The 26,789-nt window shown below is 34.0% G+C and overlaps 1 protein-coding gene across 1 annotated transcript in view; it reads right to left on the bottom strand.

Moving 5' to 3' along the window:
- The window catches only part of Cdc42bpa (CDC42 binding protein kinase alpha (DMPK-like)), a gene marked incomplete at its 5' end in the record, with an annotated part of 272,087 nt that overhangs the window by 73,669 nt on the left and 171,629 nt on the right, over window positions 1-26,789 (bottom strand). The window contains 5 exon segments of the mRNA XM_005374798.2: window positions 1,425-1,530; window positions 5,612-5,859; window positions 17,072-17,182; window positions 17,426-17,668; window positions 26,455-26,588. Coding sequence (XP_005374855.1) covers window positions 1,425-1,530; window positions 5,612-5,859; window positions 17,072-17,182; window positions 17,426-17,668; window positions 26,455-26,588 — 842 coding nt within the window.

The following is a 26,789-nucleotide window of genomic DNA, read 5'->3' as shown; positions in this document are numbered from 1 at the left end:
TTATTTATTTCATATACATTTTAACCTTCAAGATAACTCTTATTAGTCAAATATATCAAGTAACAATTATATGACTTATTTGGATAAAATTCAGACAATGTTCATCTTATTTAGAAGAAATAACTAAGACTTTTACAATAAAGCTCATATACTAGTAGTCACACTTTTAAAAAACTATGCTGTTTACTATTCAGCCTATTTACATGCATTAGCTTTCTAAGACTTTACAAAATGAATAATACTGTTTTTCAAGTAACTGTCAACCAAACAAGAAAAATCGTTTTTAAATGTTTAGAAAATAAAGGTTATTTTTTAAATCCTGTAAATGCTTACTTATAGCAAAATGCTTATTTTTATTTTAAAAAGAATTTTTTGAGACATGATCTCATTATGCAGTCCCCTCTGACCATGAAAGAAGAAGCCAAGAGTAGCTTCAAATGTGTGATTTTTTGCCTCAGCCTCCCAAGTGTTGGGACTGCAAGCGCGCACCATCACTCCCGTCCACATCACGTTTTTGAATGCTAAATACTTATGGAGAATGTACCGAAAAAAAGACAGCTATGTGAAAACAGAAAATTAAGAAAGAATAGAAAGGGTATTTTTATCATTATTTAACCATGGTCTTTCAATTTGTTATCAGAATAACTAATAACTGAACATATTACTACTTTTACTGGAGGAAAATCCAGAAATCATTATAAAATGTACATAATGGATTATCTTGATTTAAATATAAACAGAACTATGCAAATTTCTGGTTAACATTAGGATTTTTTATAATTCTTTGTGGGAACTAGTAGAAGAAATATAGAATGGTAGCAGTTTGAGAAATCTGAGATACTAAATGGAAGAAAATTCATTTAAACATATGAAATTTGTTCATAAATATGTCTACTTCTAAGTTTAATACACGATCTTCAAACCTAGGCAGAGGTGATTTCTTTGGATTATTACCTACCTACCTTTGGTATCATTTCTAGCTATTATCAGTTCTCTATTGTAAATCTGAAAACAAGTCATTTTAATTTTTTCAAGTTTGGCCTAAGTGTCTCTCATCTCACCAAAGACCAGTCTAGATTCAGTCTGAACTTAGTCATCCATCCACTTAGCAATCGATGACAGGGGAAGTGATGAATATGAAAGAAGAGAGAAAGAAAGCACAGTTGGAAAGGAAAATAAAGAATAAAGACTAGAAGCTCAAAAGTAAATGGGACAAAGATGGTAAGATAAGAAAAACTTTCTTTCCAGAAGACTGCTGTCACAGATGTGTATAACAAAAAACTTCTGGTTATAAGCATTCATAGCTCATATAGAAGACTTTTAAACCAAAAATGTATAAAACATATAAGATCATACCCACAAGTCTACCAGTGTTGACGATCTAGCGAGTGCTCAATTAGTACAAGTGAGACTAAACCACTCACCTTATCAAGTTCACTTGTCAACTTTTTATTTTCTTCAGTTAGTAACACTTTTTCTCGCTCATATTGTTGTTTGAACTCATTTTCAAATTCTTCCCTTTCACTTTGACTAACACAGTTCAAAACATGAAAGGAAAAAAAGGAATTTCAACTGAAAACTTAATTTTTTGTAATAGTTAATATAATAAATACATAAATATCAGTTTGAACTACAGAAAAATTACTCAGAACTCAGCATGATTGTATGCAATGATAAGCCTGCTAAAAGCACTTTTGAAGAATTTCTAATACAGTAAAACTGACTGGTTCTTTCATCCATTTAAGAAGTATTTATAGAGTATCTACAAGGTGCTGAGGAATTGCTGTGGGCTTGACAGATATGCCCTGCTCTCTTAGAGCTTATATTCTTGTAAGGGTATGATAGGCAATGAAAAGTGTGTAAATGAGCTAATTTCAGATAAATTCTATAAAGAAGTATAATATATGATAATGCTGTAAATGTTATTTGGGATGGGTGGCTAATTTAGATGGTATAATCAGGGAAAATTTCATGAAGGTTAATAAAATCAGCTAACAAAATGAAACCAGTAATTTCCAACTGCTTAAGTTTAATCCAAAAACAAACTGACCTGGGACATATTAGACAGTTTTCTTTATGCATCTGTATCACAATATTCTTAGAAAATACAAAGTCATACGCCCTCAACACTGGGCTAGCCACTTCTTAGTTTTACTGATTTCATTCAGAATAGTATTCCATATTTTGTTAATATTTAGAAGTTAATTTGTAACTTTATAGAAAAGTTACAATAATGGTATAAAGAATTCCAGCATCCTCTTCACCCAGATTCCCCAAATGTTAACATTTCACTTCATTGCTTCATTACTGTGTACTTATTTCATTGTTCTTCAGAACTAATGAGAAGCAGTTGCAGATATACTTCTTACCTATAAATACTGTTATTTAGCAAAGCCAAGGACATTCTGACATAACCACTAAGCAACCTGCCAAATCCACAGAATCAAATCAAGTTTTCCCAACCATCTAATATTATTTTGTTTTCTACTTCTAGACTGGGTCCTGGAAACTTGGACCCACCAGTAGCCTACAATCAATGAGCCTGAGATTACTACTTTCCCAGTACAGAGTCTACTGGCTAAGGGAAGTGAAAATGTGAGAGATATCTATTACTGTGAACTGCTCAGTGACCCCTGAGGCCAATCTTGACAGCACCGAGAACTTTCCCTTCACCAAGGCATTAATTAATAAATACATTAGAAAGACGGAAGACTAGCATTCTAAAAAAGCACTTTGTTACGCGTCCTCTATATATGCAGGTGATTCTAGAAAATGCCACAGTGGAAGCGAGTTTATGGAAAGTAACCGTATTTCAAATTGGCTATCATATTGACTACTTTACTTACATATATCTTGAGTTACAAACCCCAATCCTTTCCCTTACATATGAAAGTCACACTCATGTGATTTTAGTCTATAGACTTGTCTGCTTTATAACATCCACTTATTTTTCACTTAAACATCTAAGAAATCCCCGTGACTACAGACATGCTGACCATGCTCATCTTATCTGATCATGCATGTATTAAGAAGTATTGGGAAAGGAGGAAGTTGGCGCAGGAGGAGAAGATACCACGGTATGATTCCTTGCTCTCAGCTCATAGAAAATTCACTGTGAAATTCCCAACAGTTCTCTCAATTCTCTCAATCCTTCTCTTTATGACATAAACATACATGACAAATTTAATATTATAAAACTTATAAACATGATAGCTCTGGGGCCGAAACTGATTCAAGGCTATGTTTAAAAGTGAACATAGTTCTAAAGCTGGTGTTGTGGTGCACACCTGTAATCCTAGCCCTCGGGAGGCTGAGGCAGGGGGTTACTGAGAGTTCAAGGCCAGCCTGAACTACTCAGCAAGACTGTCCCAAAGAAGAAAAAAGAAAGAAAGAAAGAAATGAACACAGTTTTAACAGACTTTTAAAAGCCTCCTAAGCAAAAAATGGAAATCAGTTTTGAAGACTGCATTGTCATGGCTATGACAATTTGATGGAGGATGTTAACAACAAATAAAGTAATCTAGGTAATTCCATAATTGCTGCCAAGTGAATAAAGAACGTGACGAGTGATCTTTTTTTTGGTTTTTTCTCCGGTACTGGGAACCGAACTCACGACCTTGCGCTTGCCAGGCAGGCACTTTGCCGCTGAGCTAAATCCCCAGCCCCCGTGACGAGTGATCTTAATTCCTTATACATCTAAATTACTGAACCTACATTAAAATGTAAATTATAAATTCAAGGACAAGAAATCATCCTATCTCCAAGCAAATACGTCACTTAAGTGTTAAATTCAGTTATGTTTAAGAATCTTCCTAACACAGAAATAACTTCAAAATAACAAAATTGCAAGTTCTTCAGAAAAATATATGCATAAATAAACTCAGTAAAATTTTTGTGTAAAATCATCCTTGGTTTTTCCTAACAGCATTAGATAAGTTTAAGTCTGTCTCATATTAAAACAAAACAAAACTCCCTATACCATGTCACACTTCATTTCCCACTTGTCTTATCTTCTTGCTCACTGGTAAGTATCTTGAAACACTTTGCTGTACTCTTTTTCACCACATAACTGCTCCCCACAACATTAGTATCTGTCATATGTTCCACCCTCCACCAAACCAGCTCTTAATGAAACTCACTAGTGACTTTGTTACCCACTCAATCCATCTTGGAAAGTGTGGTCCATTCTCCCTGTCATGAACTGCTGTCTTGTCTCAGCTTTGATGAAATCACACTCTCCAGACTGCAGACACAGTCTCTGGCTTCTCAGCAGTCTTTGTGAACTCCTCATCTTCCATCCTTCCTGTAGATACAGTGCTCCGTGGAACTCTGCCCCAGTGCTGTCTCTTCTCCTTCTCCCTAGGTAGCTCAATTGGAGCACCTGGCTTCACTCAGGATCTACAATGACCTCTCACCTCCAATTTGCATCTGACACTTTCCTGGGCCATAAACCACTGACCAGGTGCCTCACATTCAACATGCCAAACTCAGTATGAAAGCCCACCACATAAATAAGATCCTAACCTCCTATTTACCTCTATCTATGCCCATATTCTCCAATTTGTCTTCTACTACTACAGGTTAAAAGAAAATCTGAAAATTTAATTCTCCCCCTCTATACTTCATAGCTATTTCCTACTTAATTTTCATTCTTAGCATTTACCATTATTTATTATGTTCTATAATTTACTTATTTTATTGTCTTTTAATTACTCTTAGGAAAGCTCCATAAGGATAGTGATTTGGGGGGGCGGGGTTTGTTTGTTCACTGCTATGTTTACAGCAGTGCTTTGCATATAGGAGGTTCTAAAACAATTTTGTTGAGTGAATGAGTACACCAAATTGAGTATACTGAGGTTTCCAATACTAAGTTGACAATGATAGTAACATATACTCAGCTGCCTAAAATCTAGGTACATAAGTATTACTAATAATTTTTCCCACCCTTCATTTCTTGTAGCTGATTATCAGGTCTTGCAGGTCCTGTCTTCTAGATACCCTCTGAATCCATGCCACTCTTTCCAACTTTCCATCACCATCTGAGGACCAGCAGCTCATCTCTCACAGCTGGGAGATGGCCTACCTTCTGTCTGCTCCTTTTAAACAATTCTCCACAGAGTAGCAAGAATTATTGTTCAAAAATATAAAAATAACCATGTCACTTTTCTTCACTGGCCTCAGAATGAAGCCCAAATGCCTTGCATTAATTCATGATCTTGCCTCTATTTTCCTGTCTAGCCTTGTTTTTCACAACTTCCCCTACAGTAGACAGCTTTCATTTTCTAAATGTGCTGTTTCCCTTTCTCTGTATCTTAGCATTTTCTGCTACCTCTGACTACACTCTTTTTCCTTACTTACTTTTTAGGCCTCATCTTAGACACTGTTTTGTCCAAAAAGCCTAGATGTACCAGGCTCTTTCTGTGCCTCTTCTGTGTGTACTCATATACTTGTCACACTTGCTTTTCTACCACACACTGTATAGTACATACTATGATTTTCTATGTAAGAAACTTGACCTTGGACTCCTTGAGAACTGGGATGTTTATTGCCTATGTATCTCCGGAACTTGACATGTAACAGATACTTAATATTTTTATAACTTGATTCTTACCTTTCTCTCCTGGTTTTTTCCAATTTGTCTTTTAAAACCATAATTTCTTTGTTGAGAGCCAGTTGCTGGCCTTCTGAATCATGCAGTTCTTTCTTCAGATTTTTAATCTCATTTGCGTGTATTCCCTCTCTTTTAGATAATTCTTCTTCATAAAAGATACTTTTCTTTTCCAAATCTGTCTTCAGTTTGGTTATCTCTTGCTGGTGTTCTATGCTGCATACTCCTGGTGAATAACTAATTTGTTTTTGCTACAAAAGTGACAACGTAAGATTTGTTCATTTATAAAAATAATAACAGTAACTCCTTTCTATACTAGACTACACATACAATGCCCATCATTTTGTATATTCTCATACAAAAATAGTACTGTTCATGTATTTAAAGCTATTATTTATCTGAAATATGTTATAAGTATTTTCCTCGGTTCACATTCCTTTATGGGCTGTATCTTTTTTATTTTTAAGTCTTTATACCAAGATTACAGTTTATCTGAATTCTTTTTTGGAGACAGGGTTTTGCTAAGTCACCCAGGCTGGCCTTGAAGTTACTGTAGGGGGAGTGGGTACCGGGAATCAAACTAAGGACCTTGTGCTTGCCAGGCAAGTGCTTGTGCTGCTGAGCTAGATCCCCAACCCTGGCCTTGAACTTATGATCCTCCTGCCTCAGTATTCAATGAGTGCTGTGATTATAGGCACATACCACCATTTATCTGAACAATTTTATTTTTATTTATCTGAACAACTCTTTTGCTGGCACTTACATGATTTCTTGTTTTATGTTTAAATTCTGACTTAGAATTACTATTGGTATATGGAGGAAAAATCAAAGTGTATACTTTCATTTTTATACTTCATAAGGAACTATCAGAAAGTTTTAAAAGCACATTTCTGTTTTTATTTATTTTTTTCACATTTCTGTTTTTAAAAGATTAAAATGAGGGATAATGTATAAAAAGAAAAGAAGGGGGACTTTTGCAAAATAGGAAAATGACAAATGTCTATAGTAACATCCTCAATCCATACCATAAAAAATGGTAGGCCTCTTGGCTTTCAGGTAGGACATGAAGAAGGAGAAATCTGGTTGAAATCCACCCTCTGAGGAAACAGGTGAAAATGGCTTTTCAGTAATAAGAGAAAAGAAATGTAAAGCCCCGAGTCACTGCCACAGAAGTAAACCAAAACACACAGACCAGAGATTATGACTGCAAAACTTTCTGAGTTTAGTAACTTACAAAATTGGTTCTACCCTGTTTGTCCAGGTGAACAATAACAAAACTTTTGAAACTAAAAAATCTTAATAGATTTAGGTTTATTGACAAGTAATCTAGTGTTGGAGCAAACCTTGTTCCTTCTGAAGCTAGGTATAAGGGCAGAAAAACTGCAATGGCAGTTGATTTAAAATTGAAAGAAAAATGTCCTGGCTCCTTTACATGCGAGGTACATAATTTAAAAAGAACGGAGGAATTGATGTGGGCCAGCAAAAACTGCCATGATCAGGGTGGGGCGGAGGGCAGGGATACCCTTTGTAGTATTTAACCATTTATTAAGAAAATACTCAGTTGAGCTTGGTGGTACATGCCTATAATCCCTGACCAGAAGGCTGAGGCAGGAGGATGGTAAGTTCAAACTAATACTGAGCAACTCAGCAAAACCCTGTCTCAAAATATATAGATATATATAGAGAGAGCTGAGGATGCAGCTCAGTGCGAAGGCCCTAGGATCAATCCCCAGTATCACCAGAAAATAAAAAAATTTTTAAGAAGGAAAGGAAAGGAAAGCAAAGATGTATGTACTAGGTCCAGATTCTTCAGTGATTTCTGAAGTGGCCTGGCATGCAGAACTGCTCCAACTAAGAGCCAGAGCAAGTCAGATTCTTGCTCTTAAGCATCTCTGTGACAGTGCTGCCTAAACCGATACCCACAGAAGTGATTCTTCCAGTTTTTTAATCACCTGAGGGACTTTGCTGTCCTGTGTGGCTGGCTGTTAGGTTGGCAGCAAACAGCATGTATGAGAAATTTCAAAGAAAAATTCTCCTGAAATCAAAACCTAACAGAGACAGCATCAGCTAAAGTTAAGAGTTGTGTATCACTTATTGATAATAAAGTAAAAAACCAAACAAAATACTGAAAAATAAAACTATATAAAAATAATAGTTTTTACTGTAGGTAAGGAAGGTAACAATATTAGTGAACTTATTAATAAATGCATTATTTTTATAAATTAAAATTTTAAATGCAAATGATTTACTCACTAGTTACCCTTGCCTGAAATTGCAAATATTCCACACCCCACAATAAAACCATATAAAGGAGTTAAGTCTTTTAATTAAACAAAAAAGTATCCACTTTGAATCAGACAAAATACTGGTAAAACATCAAAGGTACATCCAATAAATTAAAAAATAATGTTAATAAGAAGGATATCTTCCATTCTCATTCATGTATAATATGAATTATAGATATCCTATCTGACCACCCAGTGAAACCATTAACAGAAATAAGCATTATAAAGAAAAGTGGTAAAATAATTTGTTTGTTTACCCAGAAAACATAAATGATATACTGAAATATAAAACAGAGTTCAATAAAGTAATATCATATAAGGTAAACACTGGTCAGCAGTACTTCTTTTTCAGTTTTTTTATTTTTTAAAGAGAATGAAAAATAATTAAAAAATTAGAAATGATGCAGAATTTCACTAAACAAGAAGATAGGAATTCAACAATGTTGTTATACTGCATATTGTTGTTTTCAAATTAGTTGATCATATTACCAGATATAAGCATGCAAAATTGGTCAAAAAAATTGAAGAGAAAAAAAAAAAGCATTCATTGTTCCTTTCCTAAACCAAGAGAAATCAGCAGTACAATTATCCCAGCTATCCTTGCATATGTATATATATTTTTTCCCTTTCTTCTTTCTTTTCTCCTTTCCCCCATCCCAGTTCCCTTTGAGCAGTTCCTTTCCCTTTCACAATATCTACTGTAGCTTTCAGATTTTATTTACTCTTTCAGGTTCTTACACTAGAACCTGCTTGTTTTTCCTTATTGTTGCTTACAATGCTGGTCTCATGTGAGAAGATGTCAGACATCCCTCTCCTCCTCCAGAGGAAATAAGAGGGTAGAAGAGTGGCAGCAGATTCAGAATCTTCCTTTCCTTTTGCCCCTGTCCTTGGAGTTAAAGACACTACCTGCTGTTTTAGGAAGCATGTGATAACACAGGGCACTGGAAAATTATGAGGACATACTGGGACATTGCAGATGAGGCTCAGTAAGCAGAGATCTGCAAATCCAGGGAAAGACAATATGATGTGTTATAGATGCAGGTCTGATTTATTTCATTTATGAGTATGGTCTTTAGTTGTATCCATTTACCTACAAAATTAGCAGTACTTCCAAATATTAAAATTAGCGTTAAGAGAATATGAATGAATAAAGAGTTAATGTAATAGTAGAATCAAATGAAATCAAATGCTAATACACACATACATAAGAAATAATAATAGAAATGTCTGACATATTAAAAAACTATTGAGTCTTTATAAAATGCATAAAAGATGGATACAAAATAGAACAATATCAAGAACTTGAAAGAGAAGATCAAATGTATATATATTCAATGTTTTTCAAATTTTCTTCTATGTAATTTTAATAAAAACTTCTTTTTAAATATGGAGAAGAGTGCTGGGGCAGAGCAGAGGATGGTGACAAATGTTTCTAGTTGGTGGTGAAGAATAAATTATTACGAATACCAAAGAAAATCCTAAAAAAGGAAAAAGGATATTCTTTGATATAAAAATCTATAATAAGCCTTTAATAAAGTGTCACAGTAATAGATTTCCATTGAAATAGCTTAATTCAATATATGCATAAAACATTTTAATTACTTAGGAAGGTAATGATTAATAAATGGAACTGAAATCACCAGCTAACAATAAAAGAACAGAACATCTTGTTCATACCATTTAGCAAAACAAATTCTAAATAGACCAAACTGTTAAGTACTTATAGATCCCACAGGACAATATCCAAAGGAAAGTAAAATTGAATATTTATAAAAACTCTAGAAAAGGGATAAGCTAAGCTTTGAAGTAATACTACAAATGCTGAGAAAAGACATAAGGAATTGTAAATTTTTTACTGTACTTAATTCTAGGAAAATACCCAGAAGGAGAATAGGTGGGGGAAATGGGACCTCTAATCCTAGTTTTTTGAGGAATCTCCACACTGATTTCCACAGTGGTTACACCAGTCTGTATTCCCACCAACAAGGGAGAAGTAAGTGTTCCTTTTTCCCTGCAGCCCCTCCAGCATTTGTTAATGGTTGATTTCTTGATGACAGCCATTCTTACTGGGGTGAGATGGAATCTCAGTGTTGTTTTAATTTGCAGCTCTCAAATGACCAAAGATGTTGAACATTTTTTCATACATTTATTTGCTATCTGTATTTCTTCATCTGAGAAGTGTGCTTTCATCCCAGATGCCCATTTTTGAATTTGGTCTTTGAATTGGGGGGGGGTGTCTAATTCTTTTCAATTCTTTATATGTTCTACATATAAGCCCTACAGCAATATACGTGTAACCATGTTCATAGCAGCACGATTTGTCATAGCTAAATCATGCAAACAACCCAAATGCCCATCAACCAAGCAATGGATAAAAAAAGATATGGTACTGTTATACAATGGAGTACTACTCAGATATAAGGAAGGATAAACTTGAGACATTTATAGGGAAATGGATGCAACTTGAGACCATACTTATAAATGAAATAAATCAGACTTACATGTATAAACATTATACTGTCTCCTTAGTGTAAGACGCTGAAAGAATAAATAAGATCCAAAATGTATCATAGATATTGTGAAATGGGAAGAAAATGTTCAAAAGGAAAGCAAAACTGGGATGGGGAAAAGGAGAAAAGAAGGAAGGGAAAAGGAAAAAAAAATATACACACACACACAATCGTTACTAATTGCTATTAGTTCACTGAAAAGAAAGGTTTGTGCCTATATTGTTTGATCAATTTTTCATGCCTATATCTTGTCATATGAGCAACTGCTCTGAAGATAACAATATGCAATGTACTAACCATTGCTACTCTCCTACAATCTTGTTTTTAAAATTTGTACCACTGTTTTTACTGTTTTTTCCATTAAATAAAAAAAGAACTACTTGAATAAAAGGAAGAATAAATGCAAAACTTTTACTGTATAAAGCATTTATATGTACCAATAAGGAAAAACATCAGGGATACAAAATTAAATGGGAAAAAAAAAAAAAAAAACCAAAACTAGAAAATCCACAAAGAAAAGGCATGATTAATAATCTATAGTAAACAAAAAATTGCAAAAAACACCCACAACCTCTTTTGGTCTCATATCTACACAGATTTGTGGTATTTATTAAGTGCCTAAAAATGATACGTTAATTTCATTTTAGGTATGTATCTCTTGTAAGAAGATAATACAGAGAGTAACAGATAAAGGTTTTCATGGCAATTATGCAAAAAGTAAAAGTAAGTTACAAATACAACTGTAGAGAACTGACTATGTGGGTATTCCTGCTGAACTATTTAAAATAATTGAAATGATGTTTGTGACAATTTTGAATAAGTAAAAATGCTTACTACACTGCTGAATGAAAAATAAAAATGTTATATGTTGAATTGTGTTTCCCCAAAATTAATGTGTTAAAGAGCTAACCACTAGTACTTCCTAATGTGACTTCATTTAAAAAGTCTTTCAGAGGTAAGTTAAAATGAAATCCTAAGGGTGTGGTCCAATCCAACATGAACATATTCTTATAAAAAGGAGTGATTTGTGCATCAAGACGTGCACATAGGGACAACTCCATGTGAACATGAAGGCAGATGTGGGTTATGGATCTACAAGCCAAGCCATACCAGTAGGGGGGAAAAATTAAAACTAGCAACATATGGTAATGACTATAAAATATTCTATTAAAAATATTTGCATGGTGATAATTCATGTACCACATAATTTATCCATTGTAAAGTTCAATTGTCTTGGTTACTGGCATATTACATTAGTTTTTCAAGTAAAAAAAAAATATATATATATATATATATCTCACAATTTCCATTTTAATTATTTTAAGTGTACAATTCAGTGGCATTAATTAATTTGCAATGTTTTGCTTCACTGTCAATATAGGTTTCTAAAACTATCATCTGAAAGCAAAATTCTGTAACAATTAAGAATGAACTCCACTTCCCCCTCCACCAGACCCTGGTAACTTCTGTTCTATTTTCTTCTTTAAGAATTTGCCAACTTTAGACAATTCAGTAATTTGAATCATACATTATTTGTCTTTTTATGTCTGGCATCTTTCACTTAATGCTCTCGAGTCAATTGTGCTATATCATGTATCAGAACACTCACTGATGAGTTATAGCTGAATGATATGCCATTCCATGTATGTAACATGCAATATTTATTCAACTGTTCTTAAGACACTTGGGTTGCTTCTACCATTTGCTACTGTAATAATAACACTGCAGTGAACACTGGTGTAAAGTGTATTTTAGAGCATTTTTTTTCAAATATTTTCAGTATACACTTAGAAGCGGAACTACTGTGTCATATGGTAGCTTGTATTTGCCTTTTTGAAGAACCAACAAATTGTTTTCAAAAGAGGCTATATAATTTTATATTTCCATAAGCTACGTACAAGGGTTCAAATTCTCCTATATCCTTGCCAACAATTTTTTCTTTCTTCTTTCTGTTCTTCCTTTTCTTCTAATTTAGCCATTCTAGAAGGTAAAAAGTAGTATCTTATTTTGCTTTCAATTTACATTTCCCTAGTAACTAATGATGCTAAGAATTTTTCACATATTGACTGGCTATCTGAATAGTTCCTTTGGAAATGTCTATTCAAGTCCTTTGGCCATTTTTGATTGGACAGTTCATCTTTTTGTCGAGAAGTTCTTTATATAATCTGAGTATTAATATATTACCTGATAAATAACAGTATCAACATGGGATGTCTTTCTATTTATTTAGGTCTTCTTTAATTTCTTTCTGCAATGTATTGTGATTTTCAGTGTACAAGTTTTTAATTTCCGTGGCTGAATTCATTTTGAGATATATTCTTTTATATGCTACTGTAAATCAAACTGCTTTCTTAATTTCCTTTGCAGATTGTTCACTGCTGGCTTGCAGAAACAACTGATTTTTGTTATTGATCTTATACTTTGCAACTTTGGGAACTGCTTATTTATAAACCCTAATAACTGTCTTGTTTAGTCTTTGGGATTTTCTAAACAAAAGACTACGTTATCTTTGATGAGAGATAATTTAAATTCTTCCTTTTCAATTTGGATGCCTTTTATTTCTTTTTCTTGTATAACTGTTTCAACTAGAATCTGCAGTAAATACCAAAACCAAGCAATAGTGAAAATGGGGCATTCCAGCCTAATTATGGGGAAGGCTTCAGTCTCTCCCCACAGTATAATGTTACCAGTGAGTTTATAACATATGTCTTTTGCCATATTAAATATGTCCTCCTTTATCTCTAGTTTTCTGAGAATGTTTATCATAAAAGAATTTTGAGTCTTTTGTGAAATTACTTTCATGCACCAATAAAGACAATCATGTGATTTTTTTTCTTTTGGTCCTATTAATGTGACACTCGATCGATTGGTTTTCTTATGTTAGTCACCTTTGCATTTTTGGGCCACACCCTATTTAATTATGGTATACAAGCCTTGAAATATGCTTTTGAATTCAATATGTTAGTATTTTGTTAAGAATTTGTGCATCAATATTCCTACGGAATGTTGGCATAAATTTCTGTTCTTGTGATGTTTCTATCTGGCTTTGGTATTTAGGATGATGTTGGCCTCACAGCATCAGTTAGGAAATGTTTACACCTCTTGTGAATTTGGAAGTATTTTGAGAAGGACTGGCATTAACTCCTCTTTGAATGTTTGGTTCAACTGACCATAGAAGCAGTCTGATTCTGGACCCTTCCTTGTTGAAAGGGTTTTGATTACCAATTCTATTTCTTTACAGGTCTGCCAAGGTTTTCTATTTCATCTTTACTCTCTTTAGGTTATTCGTGTCCTGGGTGTTTGTCCCTTTTATCTAAGTTACCAACTTTGTGGGGACACAGTTGTTCATAGTAACATCGTAATTCTTCTACTTGGTAGGTAATAAAATACCCACTTTTGTTTCCAACTTTAGTTATTTGTATTCTCTTTTTCCCTCTTCTAACTAAAGGTCTGTAAACTCTGTTAATGTTCTCAAAGAACTTTTTTTTTTTTTTTGGTTTGGCTGGTTCTATTTCTACTCTCCATTTTATTTATGTTTGGTGTAATTTTTACTATTTATTTTCTTCTGCTATCTTTGGGTTTAGTTTGTTTTTCTCTTTCTAGTTCCTTAAGGTGTAAAAGTGGGTTATTGATTTCTTTCCTTTTTAATATAGGCATTTACAGCTATAAATGTTCCATATAGTACAGGCTTTTCTGTACCCTGTAAGTACTGGTATATTGTGTTTTCATTTTCATTCTTCCCTAAGTATTGTCTAATTTTTCTTTTGCTACTGATTTCCCGCTCCATTCCATCGTAGTTGGAGAAGATACTTTGTATGATTTCAATCTTTTTGCATATACTGAGACTTAGTTTGTGACCTAATATGTGGTCAATCCTGGAGAATTTGGTATATGCACTTGAAAAGTGTATTCTGCTGTTTTTGGGTGGAGGCTGCTACATCTGTCAAGTCTAGTTGATTATAGTGTGGTTCAAGACCTGAATATCCTATTGATCTTTTGTCTGTATGTTCTCTCCATTACTAGAATTGGGATATTGACATCTAATTCTCACTGTAGAATTACTTACTTCTCCCTTTGAGTCTGCTGGAAAACACTCTTAGTGGAGTAAAATATTTCTTCATTTTTAAAAGGCCACAATATCTTTTAAAAATATATGTGTGCTAGTTCTTGACCAAGAAACCCCACTTTAAGAAATATCCTAAGGAAATTATAGTACGGTCATAATCATAGCAAACACTTACTGAGCTTTAATGTGCATCAGGACCTGTTCTAAACTCTTTAAATGCATTATTTACTTGGTAACTCTATTACTACCTCAAATTTATGAGTGTTTGGACAACTGGGTAAAAATATGTGATTCAAAGTTTATGGTACAATAGTGTTTATTACAGAGAAAAAAATAAAGCAAACTACTAGATAGAACATGGCACTCAAAGTTAGAAAACCTAGGTTTAGATCATAGTCTATCACTTAAAATCCTTTATTCTTCTGGGTCTCAATTTTTCAAATACAAACAATGCCTAAGATTTTTTCCCATGTGTATTTTATTTTATTTTTTTTTCTTAATGGTTGTTTTTTTATTATTCAAAGTGCCTACAACAGTGCTGGAACAAAGCAGACCCTGAATGAAAAGCACCTCTGACAATAAATACCTCTCTACTCTAAATCTGCTCCACATAGATAGGTGTATATGAAATGACTGAAAAATGTATCACAAAAATACTGATACAAAAGGGGATGAATGTTTAAATTTTTAAAATTTATTACATCGTCAATAACTTGCCTCAAAATACTTCCCCTCGTGGAAAATACTTACCAATCATTCTGGTAGTGTTTTTGTTGTTGTTGTTTTGGTTTTTTTTTTTTTGTTTGTTTGTTTTGAGACAGGGTCTTGCTAAGTAGTTCAAGCTTGTCTTGAACTCACTAAATAGACCAGGCTGGCCTCAAACTCCTGACTGTACTCTTGTCTTGGTTCCCAAGTGCTGGGATTAGAGGTATGCACCATCACACCTAGCTCAACCAATCATTCTTGCTACTTTGTGGAGAAATTCTGAAGTCCTCTTTTGTGACTGTCTTAGTGAGGTGTGATAAAAAAATTTTGGTGAATGCTGTTGCCAAGTGCCATCCAATGAACAGGCAGGCTCATAAAAACACTAAACATGAAAACATAAAAACATAAAAACAGTACATCTTCATCAAACCTTATACACCAGATCTGGCACTGTGCAACTTCTGGCTCATTCTAAAAGTCAAAATAACCATGCTTTTTCGAGATAAACATTTTAAATTGATTTAGCCACAACAATGCAACTAAAGACACTCACAAAAGAAGATTTCAAGAAGTACTTCAGAAAGTAGCAAGAACGATGGGATAAGTGTGCTCAAAGCTGGAGGGAGTATTTTGATGGAGATTAATGGCATTGTGCACCTTAATGTAATAAATTTTAAACATTCAAACACATAAATCATACCTTATATACAGATGATATATCTTTAATTTATAAAGCTAACGAAGGTTGAGTTTATGAACCAAAACTAATAAATCTCCAAAACAAAGAAATCAAATCTAGAATTTATATTTCTATTTGTAGCAGAGGAGAAACATTACTTACAGACACTGATATTCAATTGTCAGAGGTACAGGAGGTTGGATCTAATTCTTCCTACATGATTCAGTCACTGATTTAACAAACATTAAATAAGTATTAAATATCTGGGCCAGCACCAAGAACAGGTAATAATATACCTATCATCTGTATTTCCAATAAGCAATGTCAAAGTTTAGCGGGGAAGATAACCTGATTAAGTCATTAATAAGAATTATGCTACAGCTATTAACAGAATTCTAAAGTAGCAACAGGAGCATCTGGACTTCCTGAGGTAATATTCAAGTTGATTATGATATTTTCATTGATATATGTCATACTATCACTACAGTAACACTTACTGTGTGCTTGTGAGGTATTAGCTTTAAGTGTGTGTGTGGACTCCTAACATGAAGTAGGACTTTATGGATGAGAAAATTAGAGGATAAAGAGAGTAAGTGTTTGCTTCAGTGTTATACACAGCTAGTAATTGGTGAAATTAGAAGTTAAAACTAAGCAGTCTGACTTGAGAAATGGCCCAAGAATTTTCCTTGCAAAGCAACTTCTGCTGAAATGTGTTAGCCTATGCCTACTATCATTTTATCCCAACTAACAGGATCTGCAAAGCTGTCTGAGCCTCTCCTGAGTCATTTACAAGACAGATTGGGGGGTTAATATATCTTCTCACAACTCATGTAGAGATTACCAGTACCTGTTATTCAGGTAGTAGATTCCTACTCCTTACTAAACCAGTATTCCCTTTTCTCAGCATGACTAAGAAAATCTCTAGCAGCTTCCTATTGGTAGGAATCAGAAGCATATGAGCTTTAAAGGACAGGTTATTTTCACTCTACACCAAAGAGTACATAAGATAACACTACTATCAAACCTAAAAAGAAGAAAATTATGAATCAAATGTAGCCAGATGTGGTGGTACATGCTTGTAGAACCAGCACATAGGAGGATCAATGTGAGTTTGAGGACAGCCTGGGCTACATAAGGGAGTTCAAGGCCAGCCTGCATTACTTAGTGAGACTCTGTCTCAAAAAAAAAAAAAAAAAAAAAAGTGAAATGAAAACATACCTTTAGTCCTTCCAATTCATTTTCCAGTTGCTTAGAATAATACTCGCTCTGCTCGCGTAGTTTCTTGTCTTTAGATGATTCAGCAACTAGAGCTTCAGTATGAACTTCCAGCTTTAAAATAAAATGAAAAAACAAAAATTTCACAGTTATAATTTTTCAAACAAACTATTTTCCCCCATGGTAATTTACATTTTAATAGGAAGACAGTTCCAATGTTGAAATTCATATTAATATTAACAAACTGTACAATAATTTTCAAAAATTAAAGAATGAAATATATATTATTTCACTAGTCTCAGAAAGCAACTTTAATAACTACCCAATGGGCACTACCCAATTTGCCTGACTACTAACCTCTTTTTTGGCTCTTTCTGTTCTGCGCAGTTCTTGCCTTAAGCTTTCAACTTTTTGCATCACCAGGTCCACCTCTTCTTCCTTATCTCGGACGTGGCGAGCAAGTTTCTGTTTTTGGGTGTGCAATTCTGTTAGTCGCTCATTGATCTCCATGAATTCCTGCATGGCCAGTTTCCTCTGACAGTGTGCGTCTTTCAGCTCTTTGGATTGGTTTTTTAATCGCTCACTAGCCTGGACTAGTTCCTACAGTTTTGTAAAAAGAATATAAGTTACCAATTCTGCAACCTAGAGACCAAATTTGGCCATCAAAGTGGCTATTTTTAACTCAAGAAGAGCCAAAATTATTCACCTCAGGACAAAATTAAAGGAAATGAACTACTTGTGAATAGATAATAAGGACATCATGTCCTGCTATATTCTCTATTTCTATGCTCTCACATGATAAATTCAAGAGAGCTGCTGACTTAACTAGGTTTCCACAACTGGCTAGAGTGTATAAGAACATAAGATATGATGGTCAAAATAAAGATTTTGTGACATTTAATAAATATTTCTGAGACTTAAAAAATATATTGAATAATTACAAATAATAAAAAATCCACAAGGGTTGCTCTTAATGTGGAAACTAAGTAGCAAGGAGGTAAAAAGGAAGCCTGAGACTCCTTGGTTCAGAGGGGCTACCGCACAGCAGGATCAGTGAAGCCGCCTGCTTCCCGGCAAAAGAAAAGACAGATCTTTTGCGGGGAAAGAACTTCAAGGAAATTTGGGTTTTTCACACATTAAGAGCAAAGAAATATGAGCTCACAGAAACGGATCCCCAAATGCCTAGAGAACGAACCACCATAATGAAACAGTGGAAACAATGAACAAAACGATCACCACAAGTATTTGGGCGTCAGAATGATCATATATCAACTTAAGACTGCTATATATGAAATGTTTGAAGTAATAAAATGGGAAACTATAAAAATGGGAAAAGACAAAAGATTATTAAAATGATCAAGCAGATTTAAAAATGAACTCTACAGAACATTTAGAAATGAAAAGGTGTTAAAATTAAAAACATAAATCTACCAATATAGAAAGCTCTTTATTTACAAAGAGAAAGAAACTCAAAGCCAGAAATTGTTCAAAAAACGAAACTACATAATGCCAGAGAAATAAAATAACTTAAAGAAATCAGAAGAAAAAAAGGACAACTCTTCTATTTTTTTTTAAAAAAAAGATTCAACCCAGAAAAAGCATAAATATTAGAAATAGAAACAGTACAAAATACTTTTTAAGAGATTAAAAAATTTGAACATGAAGAAAAATTACTTCTCAATTACTAGGTTTCACACAAACAAAACTGACAGAGCTTACCACAATCTCATCTGTACTAAAGAGACTTCTACAGGCTTTATATCAGGAAAAAGAACAACATTTTTAAAAGAAAGGTCTAATGCAAGACAAATAAAAGGGTGAGAAGCTGGTAAAACAGAATGTGAACATGAAGAAATGTCTGTATATGACTGTTAGAAAAATAAATTTGTAGAATAAAAGCATGTAACTATTAAAATATTTGTCAAAAACAGCAGGTAAATCGGGAAGAGGTAACAGAATTAAAAGTCCTTGAAGTTTTGGGAGAAAATAGTTTAGGATATTAAATTTAGATCCTGTTAACATACAGGGTAAAATTTAATAAATAACTAACTAACAAATAGCTAATAGCTAACAAAAAGCTAGAAAGAAAAATCTGAACAAGGAAACAAAAATTTAAGTGATTTTGTAAAATAAAAAGAACTGTGTAGACCCGCTGTACATCAATATGCACATACTTAACATACTATATTGTGCATTTTAAAATGGCTAAGACAGCAAATATTCTATGAATCTACTACAACTGAAACTTTCAAAAGGGAAGAAGAAAAATGATACATTAAATGAAAAAAACTGAAAGCAAAAAGACATCAAAAACTGAAAGCAAGAAGAGGCAGAAACACATCTAGATACATTAGTGATCAAAAGAAATATAAAAGGGCTAAACTCACCAGATAAAGGCAGTTTGTTATACCAGATTAAGATACAAAATCTAGACTTTAGTAGAAAAAGCATTATTAAGGATAGGGAATATTACCATATAATCACAAAATTCAATATACTAGGAAGAAACACCATTTTTAATTTTAATGCATTCTGTAAGAGTCTCAAAATGAACTAAAAAGAAATCAATAGAACTTCAGAGAAAAATGGTAAATATATCACAGTGATGAGAAGGTTCAATTTCTTAATCATTAACATATAAACTGAGTAAACGGTGCAAAGATTTGAAAACTTCTATCAACACATGTGTAGAAGCTGATGCCCTGTATTGAAATATACACTCTTCAAGAACACACACTGAATATTTTAAGAACAGAAAAATCTAGAACATGAAGCGAGTCTCAGTAGCTTTCAAAGAACAGATATATAAATTAAATTCTTTAATAATATTGCAATTAAATTATAAATCATCAGTCTCACCATTAGTAAATGATATTACTAGAAATAAAATAATATTATTGCATCTAAATCTTGTACTACCTGTTTGACCTAGCTCAATTTCTACTCTACTCTAATCTTACTTATCTTTGGGACAGGATGCCTACTAGCTGGAAGTTCCTCCTCAGGGGTGTTATCTGAAACTGGCTGCACCTAAGATGCCTCAGAAAGTGAAGGACAGTCAACCTCTAATTCACTATAATCTACCTGCATGGTAAATAACGCACTCCCCATCACCATGACAGTGGCAACTGTCATGACAATGATCACCAAGAACCAAAAAAAGGAGTAGAAAGAGGTGGCACCTACATCCTCACAAAAGACAAGCTGCCTTCTTTATTAACCTATCCCTGCCCTTCATTTCTTTCATCTTTCTCAAGAGGCTGAGACATTTATTCTCCTGTTCTTAGCCAAGAATGAAAGCTTCCTTTGCTGCTCAATAGGTGTTCAGTATTGTTATTCATTCCATAATTTCCAGAGGAAAAAAGGACCCAATTTGGAGTAAAAATAATACCTAACTCATGGGCTGTGATAATGATTAAATCATCTAATATATATTAAGCACTTTACGTTACAGTAGGAAAGTGCTATTAGAATGGATAATTGGCTACATAAATATTATCTATACTACCATATTATTATTTAGAAAATAATACACTGCAATTTAGACAAAGAAATGTAACAATAATTTAATATTAGAAAAACTCTATAAATGTAGTTCAACACACCAATTTATTATAGTAGAATCATAATCCTTTCAATAAAGTACAGAAATGCAACTTAGTTACTTATTCTTAATGAAAAAAGTACTCAAATACAAACGGAAACTAATTCCTTACTCTGCTAAAATTATTTACTAAAAAGCAGCAATAAAAGACGTATCAGAGGCATTTCTTAAAAAATCAGAGACAAGGATGCTGGCTATTGCTACTTCTTTTCAATACTGTACTGAGGTCTTAGCTGATGTAACAACTCTAGTAAAGACTAAGTCACAAAAATCCAAAAGGAAGAAACACATTTCTCATTATTTACAGAAAATTTCAAAGAATCTAAAATACATTTCACTTTTTTTTTTTTTTTTTTTTTTGGCACCGGAAATCTAACTCAAGACCTTGCACTTGCCAGGCAGGTGCTTATGCCCCTGAGCTACGTACCCAGCCCCTAAAATATATTTCATTAAGAATTTAGCAATGTTGTTAGAACAAAATCAATGCAGAAAAATCAGAAGGAAAACAAATTTTAAAGTTAAAATGTGAAAAAATAGAATGAGAAATTTAAGGAAAGACAAGACATATGAAATTTTACAGAAGAACATCTGAAATGCATTTAAATATATGGATAGATACCATGTTTATGAATTAAAAGGCTATGCAGCTACAGAGAAACTATTTTTATGTTTTCACACAATTAGCCCTTTCCAACACATTTTACTGACACTTGAGACCTGGAGTAAATGCAAGTCATTAGTTATTGACTAATTTCAATAGCAAGAAAACTCGAGAGATGTATGTTCTGCAGGTAATAATTTCAAGGTGATGCACAAGGTAACCTCGACCAAGGAGACTTTCTCTTTCTGAAGCTGGATACATCAGGTTTATCTGTTCTCTGGAATGATTAATTAACAACCCAAAGGTTTAGAGTAAGAACCCAAGATCTATCTCTTCGGACTTCCAAGGAAGAGTTTCAGAGGCTGGGAAACATATGTCTTTTTCCTCAATACTAACTCCTAGATAAATGTTTTGGGGGTTCCTCCTTACAGTATAGACTCCTTCCTCACGTGCAGAGTTTTATCCCGCCACGTCTCAGGGCATTACCTCAGAGATCAAAACTGGCACACAGGGAGCCATGAGATTATTGAGGTAGGAGGAAATAAAGATAGGTAGAAAGGAGACAAGGAAAATAATAATTTTTAAAATGATACTTTTAAGAAGACGGGACGCAAAGTTACCCAAGGCTATCAACATATACATTCCCTAGGTTAATTTACGGCTCTTTCCTTCCAGACCCATTACTCTCAAGATTCCTTAAAGATACTCTGTAAGTTCATAAATTAGTTTAGCTGAGAAAGTAAAGAGTGGGAACCTGGTCTTAAGATAAAGGAACAGGTTGAGAGACTTCAAAGAATGCTTAAATTATCTGTCTTTAAAAAAAAATGGGTTCCTACTTTTTACCTATGAAATGGGCCATTATCCTTCTGGAGGATGGGCCATCTTTTCCAAGGTTTCCACTCCCTCAAGAGAAACATAAATGTTTCCAGTTCTAAAAGATAGTGCACAGCTTTCTTGAGGGCCCACATTATTTGAGTGTGTATTTGTAAAATTCTGCTTAATATATCCCTTTATATCTCTTACAGACTCATCCTGAAAATTTCTTTCTGCATTGGAAGTCAGCAAATTCACAACTTACTCTATGAGTAAGGTGGGTTTAGGTTCCTCGTCTCTTCTCTGTGGACTTCCTCAGGCCCTGACAGTTATTATCTGCTGTGTGTAAATAATAAAAATCTGCTCTGCTCTGGACATGTGTGTGCCTTCAGAACATTAATATATACTAGAAAGAACTTGAGTCAATATTGTAATGATGTCAATTCTTCTAAAATTGACCTTTAGATTCAATGTAATTTTGATAAAAATTCTCATAGTTTACAAGGAACTGAGATACAGACCTCTGCAAATGTGGAATTTGATGTATGACAGAAGTGACACTGCACTGAGGAAAGGAGAGCCTGTCTAGAGTAAACGAACAACTGGTAAGCCACATGGAAAAAAGTAAAACTGAATCCTTATCCCACATTGAGATAGTTGAGGTCTTAAATAGATTTTACTAAAAAGGCACTGACTCTTCACTTGGATCTACAGATGCAACATGAGTAACTAAAAGTGGACAAAGCTTGCTATCTCTGCCTTAACTCTGTATTTATCTCCTTTGTGACCTAAAACTCTGTGTGTGACTTCTGCTCAGCTCTGCATAGAAGCATCTTAATCATTAAAGAAATATCTATCTAAAAACTGGTTTATTAGCTCTACATTTACCTACTATTACAACATATCTAAATTTTGCCCCTAAGACTCACGTTCTCATAGGCAAGAGTTTGGGAGAGGTGACTGGATTATGGGTATGACACTGGATTGGTCCACTGTTTCTAGCCGGGAGTGATGCTGGGAGGTGACGGCTGATGGGAAGTGGTGGGTTACTGTGGGTGTGACCCTGTATATCCTTCCTAGTCCCTTGATGCTACTCTGCTTTCTGCCTGCCATGCTACCCTGCCTTAGAGCCACTCAACTATGGATTGAAACCTCTACAAACTGCCAATCAAAATAAACCTCTCTCTCTTTTATCTTGAGAGTATTGGGCATTTTGTCTAAGCAGTGAGAAATAACTAAGACACTTAACTCTATCTCATCTCCCTTCAACACTGAGGACACCAAAGCAGAGTACCTAAGGTCCATTCAAGATCCATAACTGTCAACTTTTACAGTGTTCTTTTCCAGGCCTTTTAGAGTGGAAACTAGAAGTCTCCAGTCATTATTCTAAGCCTGCAGTCACCTTGATTCCAGAAGCATCTGTGCAAAGAGAACACCGAGATCACCTCTGCAGACAGATCAACCTGCCAAGGGGGAACAACTGGAACTGAAACTGCCCCCTCTAAGTAGGATCAGTCATCTCAAAAGAACAAATTGCCCCTTACGCAATAGAAACTTCTCTGGCCATGTACAGGGCTGTAACACCAACACTCTGGGAGGCCTAGGCAACTTAGGGAGAACCTACTTCAAAATAAAAAAAGGATGGGGATATAGCTCAGCACTCCTCAGGTTTAATCCCTAATACTACCCCACTGAACAAACAAATATGAAAAACCAAACAAAAAAATTAAACAGGGAAATTAAATTAAACAGAAAAATACAGGGAAAAAATGTAGTCATTATAAAAATACTGACAGATTTGATTACATTAATCCAAAAGCTTTTGTTAATCAAAAGAAAAAGCAGAATGACAAACCACAGACAATGATCTTTATATAAGTGAAAAAAGATTAATATGACCAGAAATTGTCAAGAACTCATATAGCTGTAAAAAAAAGAACTAGAGGGAAAAATTTACAAAGGATATTGAAAGGTATTTTTGAAAAAGATGAAATGTAAAAAAATGATGGGTAGACATTTATAAAGATACCTGACCACAGTAACAATTAGAGAAATGAAAATTTAGGCCACCATAAAACATCATTTTAAATCTAAAAAATCTCACTTTAGACTATACTGGCCAAAAATAACGAAGGAAGGGCTTGGGATATAACTCAGTGGCACAGCGCCTGCCTGGCAAGTGCAAGGTCCTGAGTTTGATTCCTAGTACCAAAAAAGAAAAAAAAAAAAAAATTGCAAAAATAATGAAGGAAGGCACAGGCACTGGCCTAGCTAGTCCTTTTGGCTCCTCAAGTGAAGATGGCTATCTCTGTGTGTCACACAGCCAATCCAGAAATAATGATCAGCCTGCCCACAGACCAGAGTGCCTACATGGCCAGATATGCAAACCCTCAACCTCTGCCTTTGTTTCCCTTCTCTATAAAACTTTCAAGCTCCTATTGGCCCCCTGAGAACAGATCTTGAACCTCTTTATCTGTTATTCTTGGTGTGTCTGTGCTGATTAAAACTCTTTTCTTGTCACTTCACCACTGCTTGTTTTGACTGGCAAACTGGGATGGGTGACCGACCAGGCCTGGTTTGTGGAGCCCCAGACACAGAGTTTCACCCTAAAACTCCGGTAACAGTAACAGGCAAGTATGGTACTATGAGAAACTGTGGAATACAGCATGAACACTGTTCCTAGGAAGACATAAAACTAACTGGTTGATGGGTATATACGGAAAGATGTTCAATATCACTAACCAGAAATGAAAATCCAAATCACAATAAAATACCATTGCACAACTGTTAGAATAGCTATTATCAAACAAAAGATAAAAAAATATTGTCAAAGATATGGAGAAAATGATATTACTTTTCACTACTTAAAATTCTTTATCGGTGTAATGTTTCTTTTCAGTACCACTCTCTTCTCAAATTATACTAAAAGGATTTTTAGCATTGAAATTTATTAAGAATTGGCAAAATACATCCTAGCATAAATCTAAAATCAAATTTTTATCCTTACTACATTAATCAAATTTGACTGAGTATAGCCTACAAATAGATACAAACTAGTAAACCACTACTATTATTAAATTATCATTAAAGCAAATAGAACACTTGTTATATATACCAAATATTATTAAACTGGTCATGAGTTTAGAAAGATTTATACAAATCATTGCTTTAAAAAGCAATGAGAAGAAAGTTAAAATGTATTTATCTGATTCAATCTAATTTTTTTGTTTGTTTGTTTTTTCATTTTTCTTCCGGTACCAGGAATCGAACTCACGACCTTGCACTTGCCAGGCAGGCACTTTGCCGCTGAGCTAAATCCCCAGCCCCTCAATCTAATTTTTAATAGCTTTCTCTACTAGTCCTTTTAACTAATAATTTTATCTATTTGCTTGCATGCAGTACTAGGGATTGAACTTAGGCCCTGCACTCTGAATCGCATCCTCAGTCCTTCTTAATTTTCAATTTTGAGATAAGGTCTTGCTAAGTCACTTAACCGCTCAGGTGGACTTGAACTTGCAATCATGTCTCAGCCTCACAGAGTGCTGGAATTATAGGTGTTTGCTGACCACCATATCTAGTCAGTTGTTTATTTTTAAATCCCTCTATTTCTTTACTGGTACTAAGACTTACAAATTTTTCCCAGAAGGACTTCTTTCTCTACTAATCATGGTATTTTATCTTACATCACTAAATGCAATTCATACTATGCCATAAACTACTAATCCCTTATTTATATGGCTAGAATTAGTGAAAGCCATAGTATATAAATAGGTGGTTTAAGTATTTTTATTGCTTTAACATTATTTACTCTTTTGGGCTGTGTTACAGAGTCTTAGCTATCAGTAAATTTTGTTGATGTTTCTAGCACTATTTAAAATACTGTTTAAGTGTTATGTGAAGTTCTTATAAAAATGACTTCAGTTTGCTTATCCATGGTACTTTGAAATGAAAACTGATATTTAAAGAATTAAATCACTGAAGTGACTTTAAAGTCTTTTAAGAATGTACATTTCAGCAAATTATACTGAAAATTCAGCCTGTTTTTTTATTTTTTTCTGTAGTCACTAAAAATTCTATCAATTTCTTCATAATACCTCTTTCAGTAACATTCACTTTAATTAAGACCTCTGATTAAATTTCCAAATGAACTAAAGATTTTGAATTTTAAAGCCTCAAGGATACAAAAGTTTCTTCATTAGTACCTAGTAATCAAATTATACACACCAAAATAATTCTTGAGTTTTTAAGTCAACTTTTTAAAAAATAAAAATACTATATTATTGTCATTGGTTATGAATGCTTTCGTTATTCTAATTAGGCAAGATGAACATGGAAAAAAACTTTAATAATCAATTCATATGTTTTTACCTTATTTAGTTCTTCCCTTTCTTGTTGTAAAGCTTTGATTTGTTTTTCGTAAGCCTTGATTTGTCTAAACGCGTCCTCTAGTTCTCGTCTCACAGAACTAGCTTCTTCAAGTTGCTGTTCCAAATGACTTGATTCTAAAACCAAATATACAAAAGCAAATGCTTGAACATGGTTTAAAACAACAACAAAAACTTTCCTTCAAGAAGCACTGGAAATTTGGTGTTAGGTCTATTAACACCAAATACTACTACGATCCACGACAAATTAGAGCCCTATACATTCACTGTAAAGATTGTGAGCGGCATATGCTAGTAAATACAGGTGCAAAATTTATG

The sequence above is a fragment of the Chinchilla lanigera genome, unplaced genomic scaffold, assembly GCF_000276665.1.
Source record: "Chinchilla lanigera isolate Chin_1 unplaced genomic scaffold, ChiLan1.0 scaffold00005, whole genome shotgun sequence".
Classification (NCBI taxonomy): domain Eukaryota; kingdom Metazoa; phylum Chordata; class Mammalia; order Rodentia; family Chinchillidae; genus Chinchilla; species Chinchilla lanigera.
This window is presented reverse-complemented; position numbering and strand designations above follow the sequence as displayed.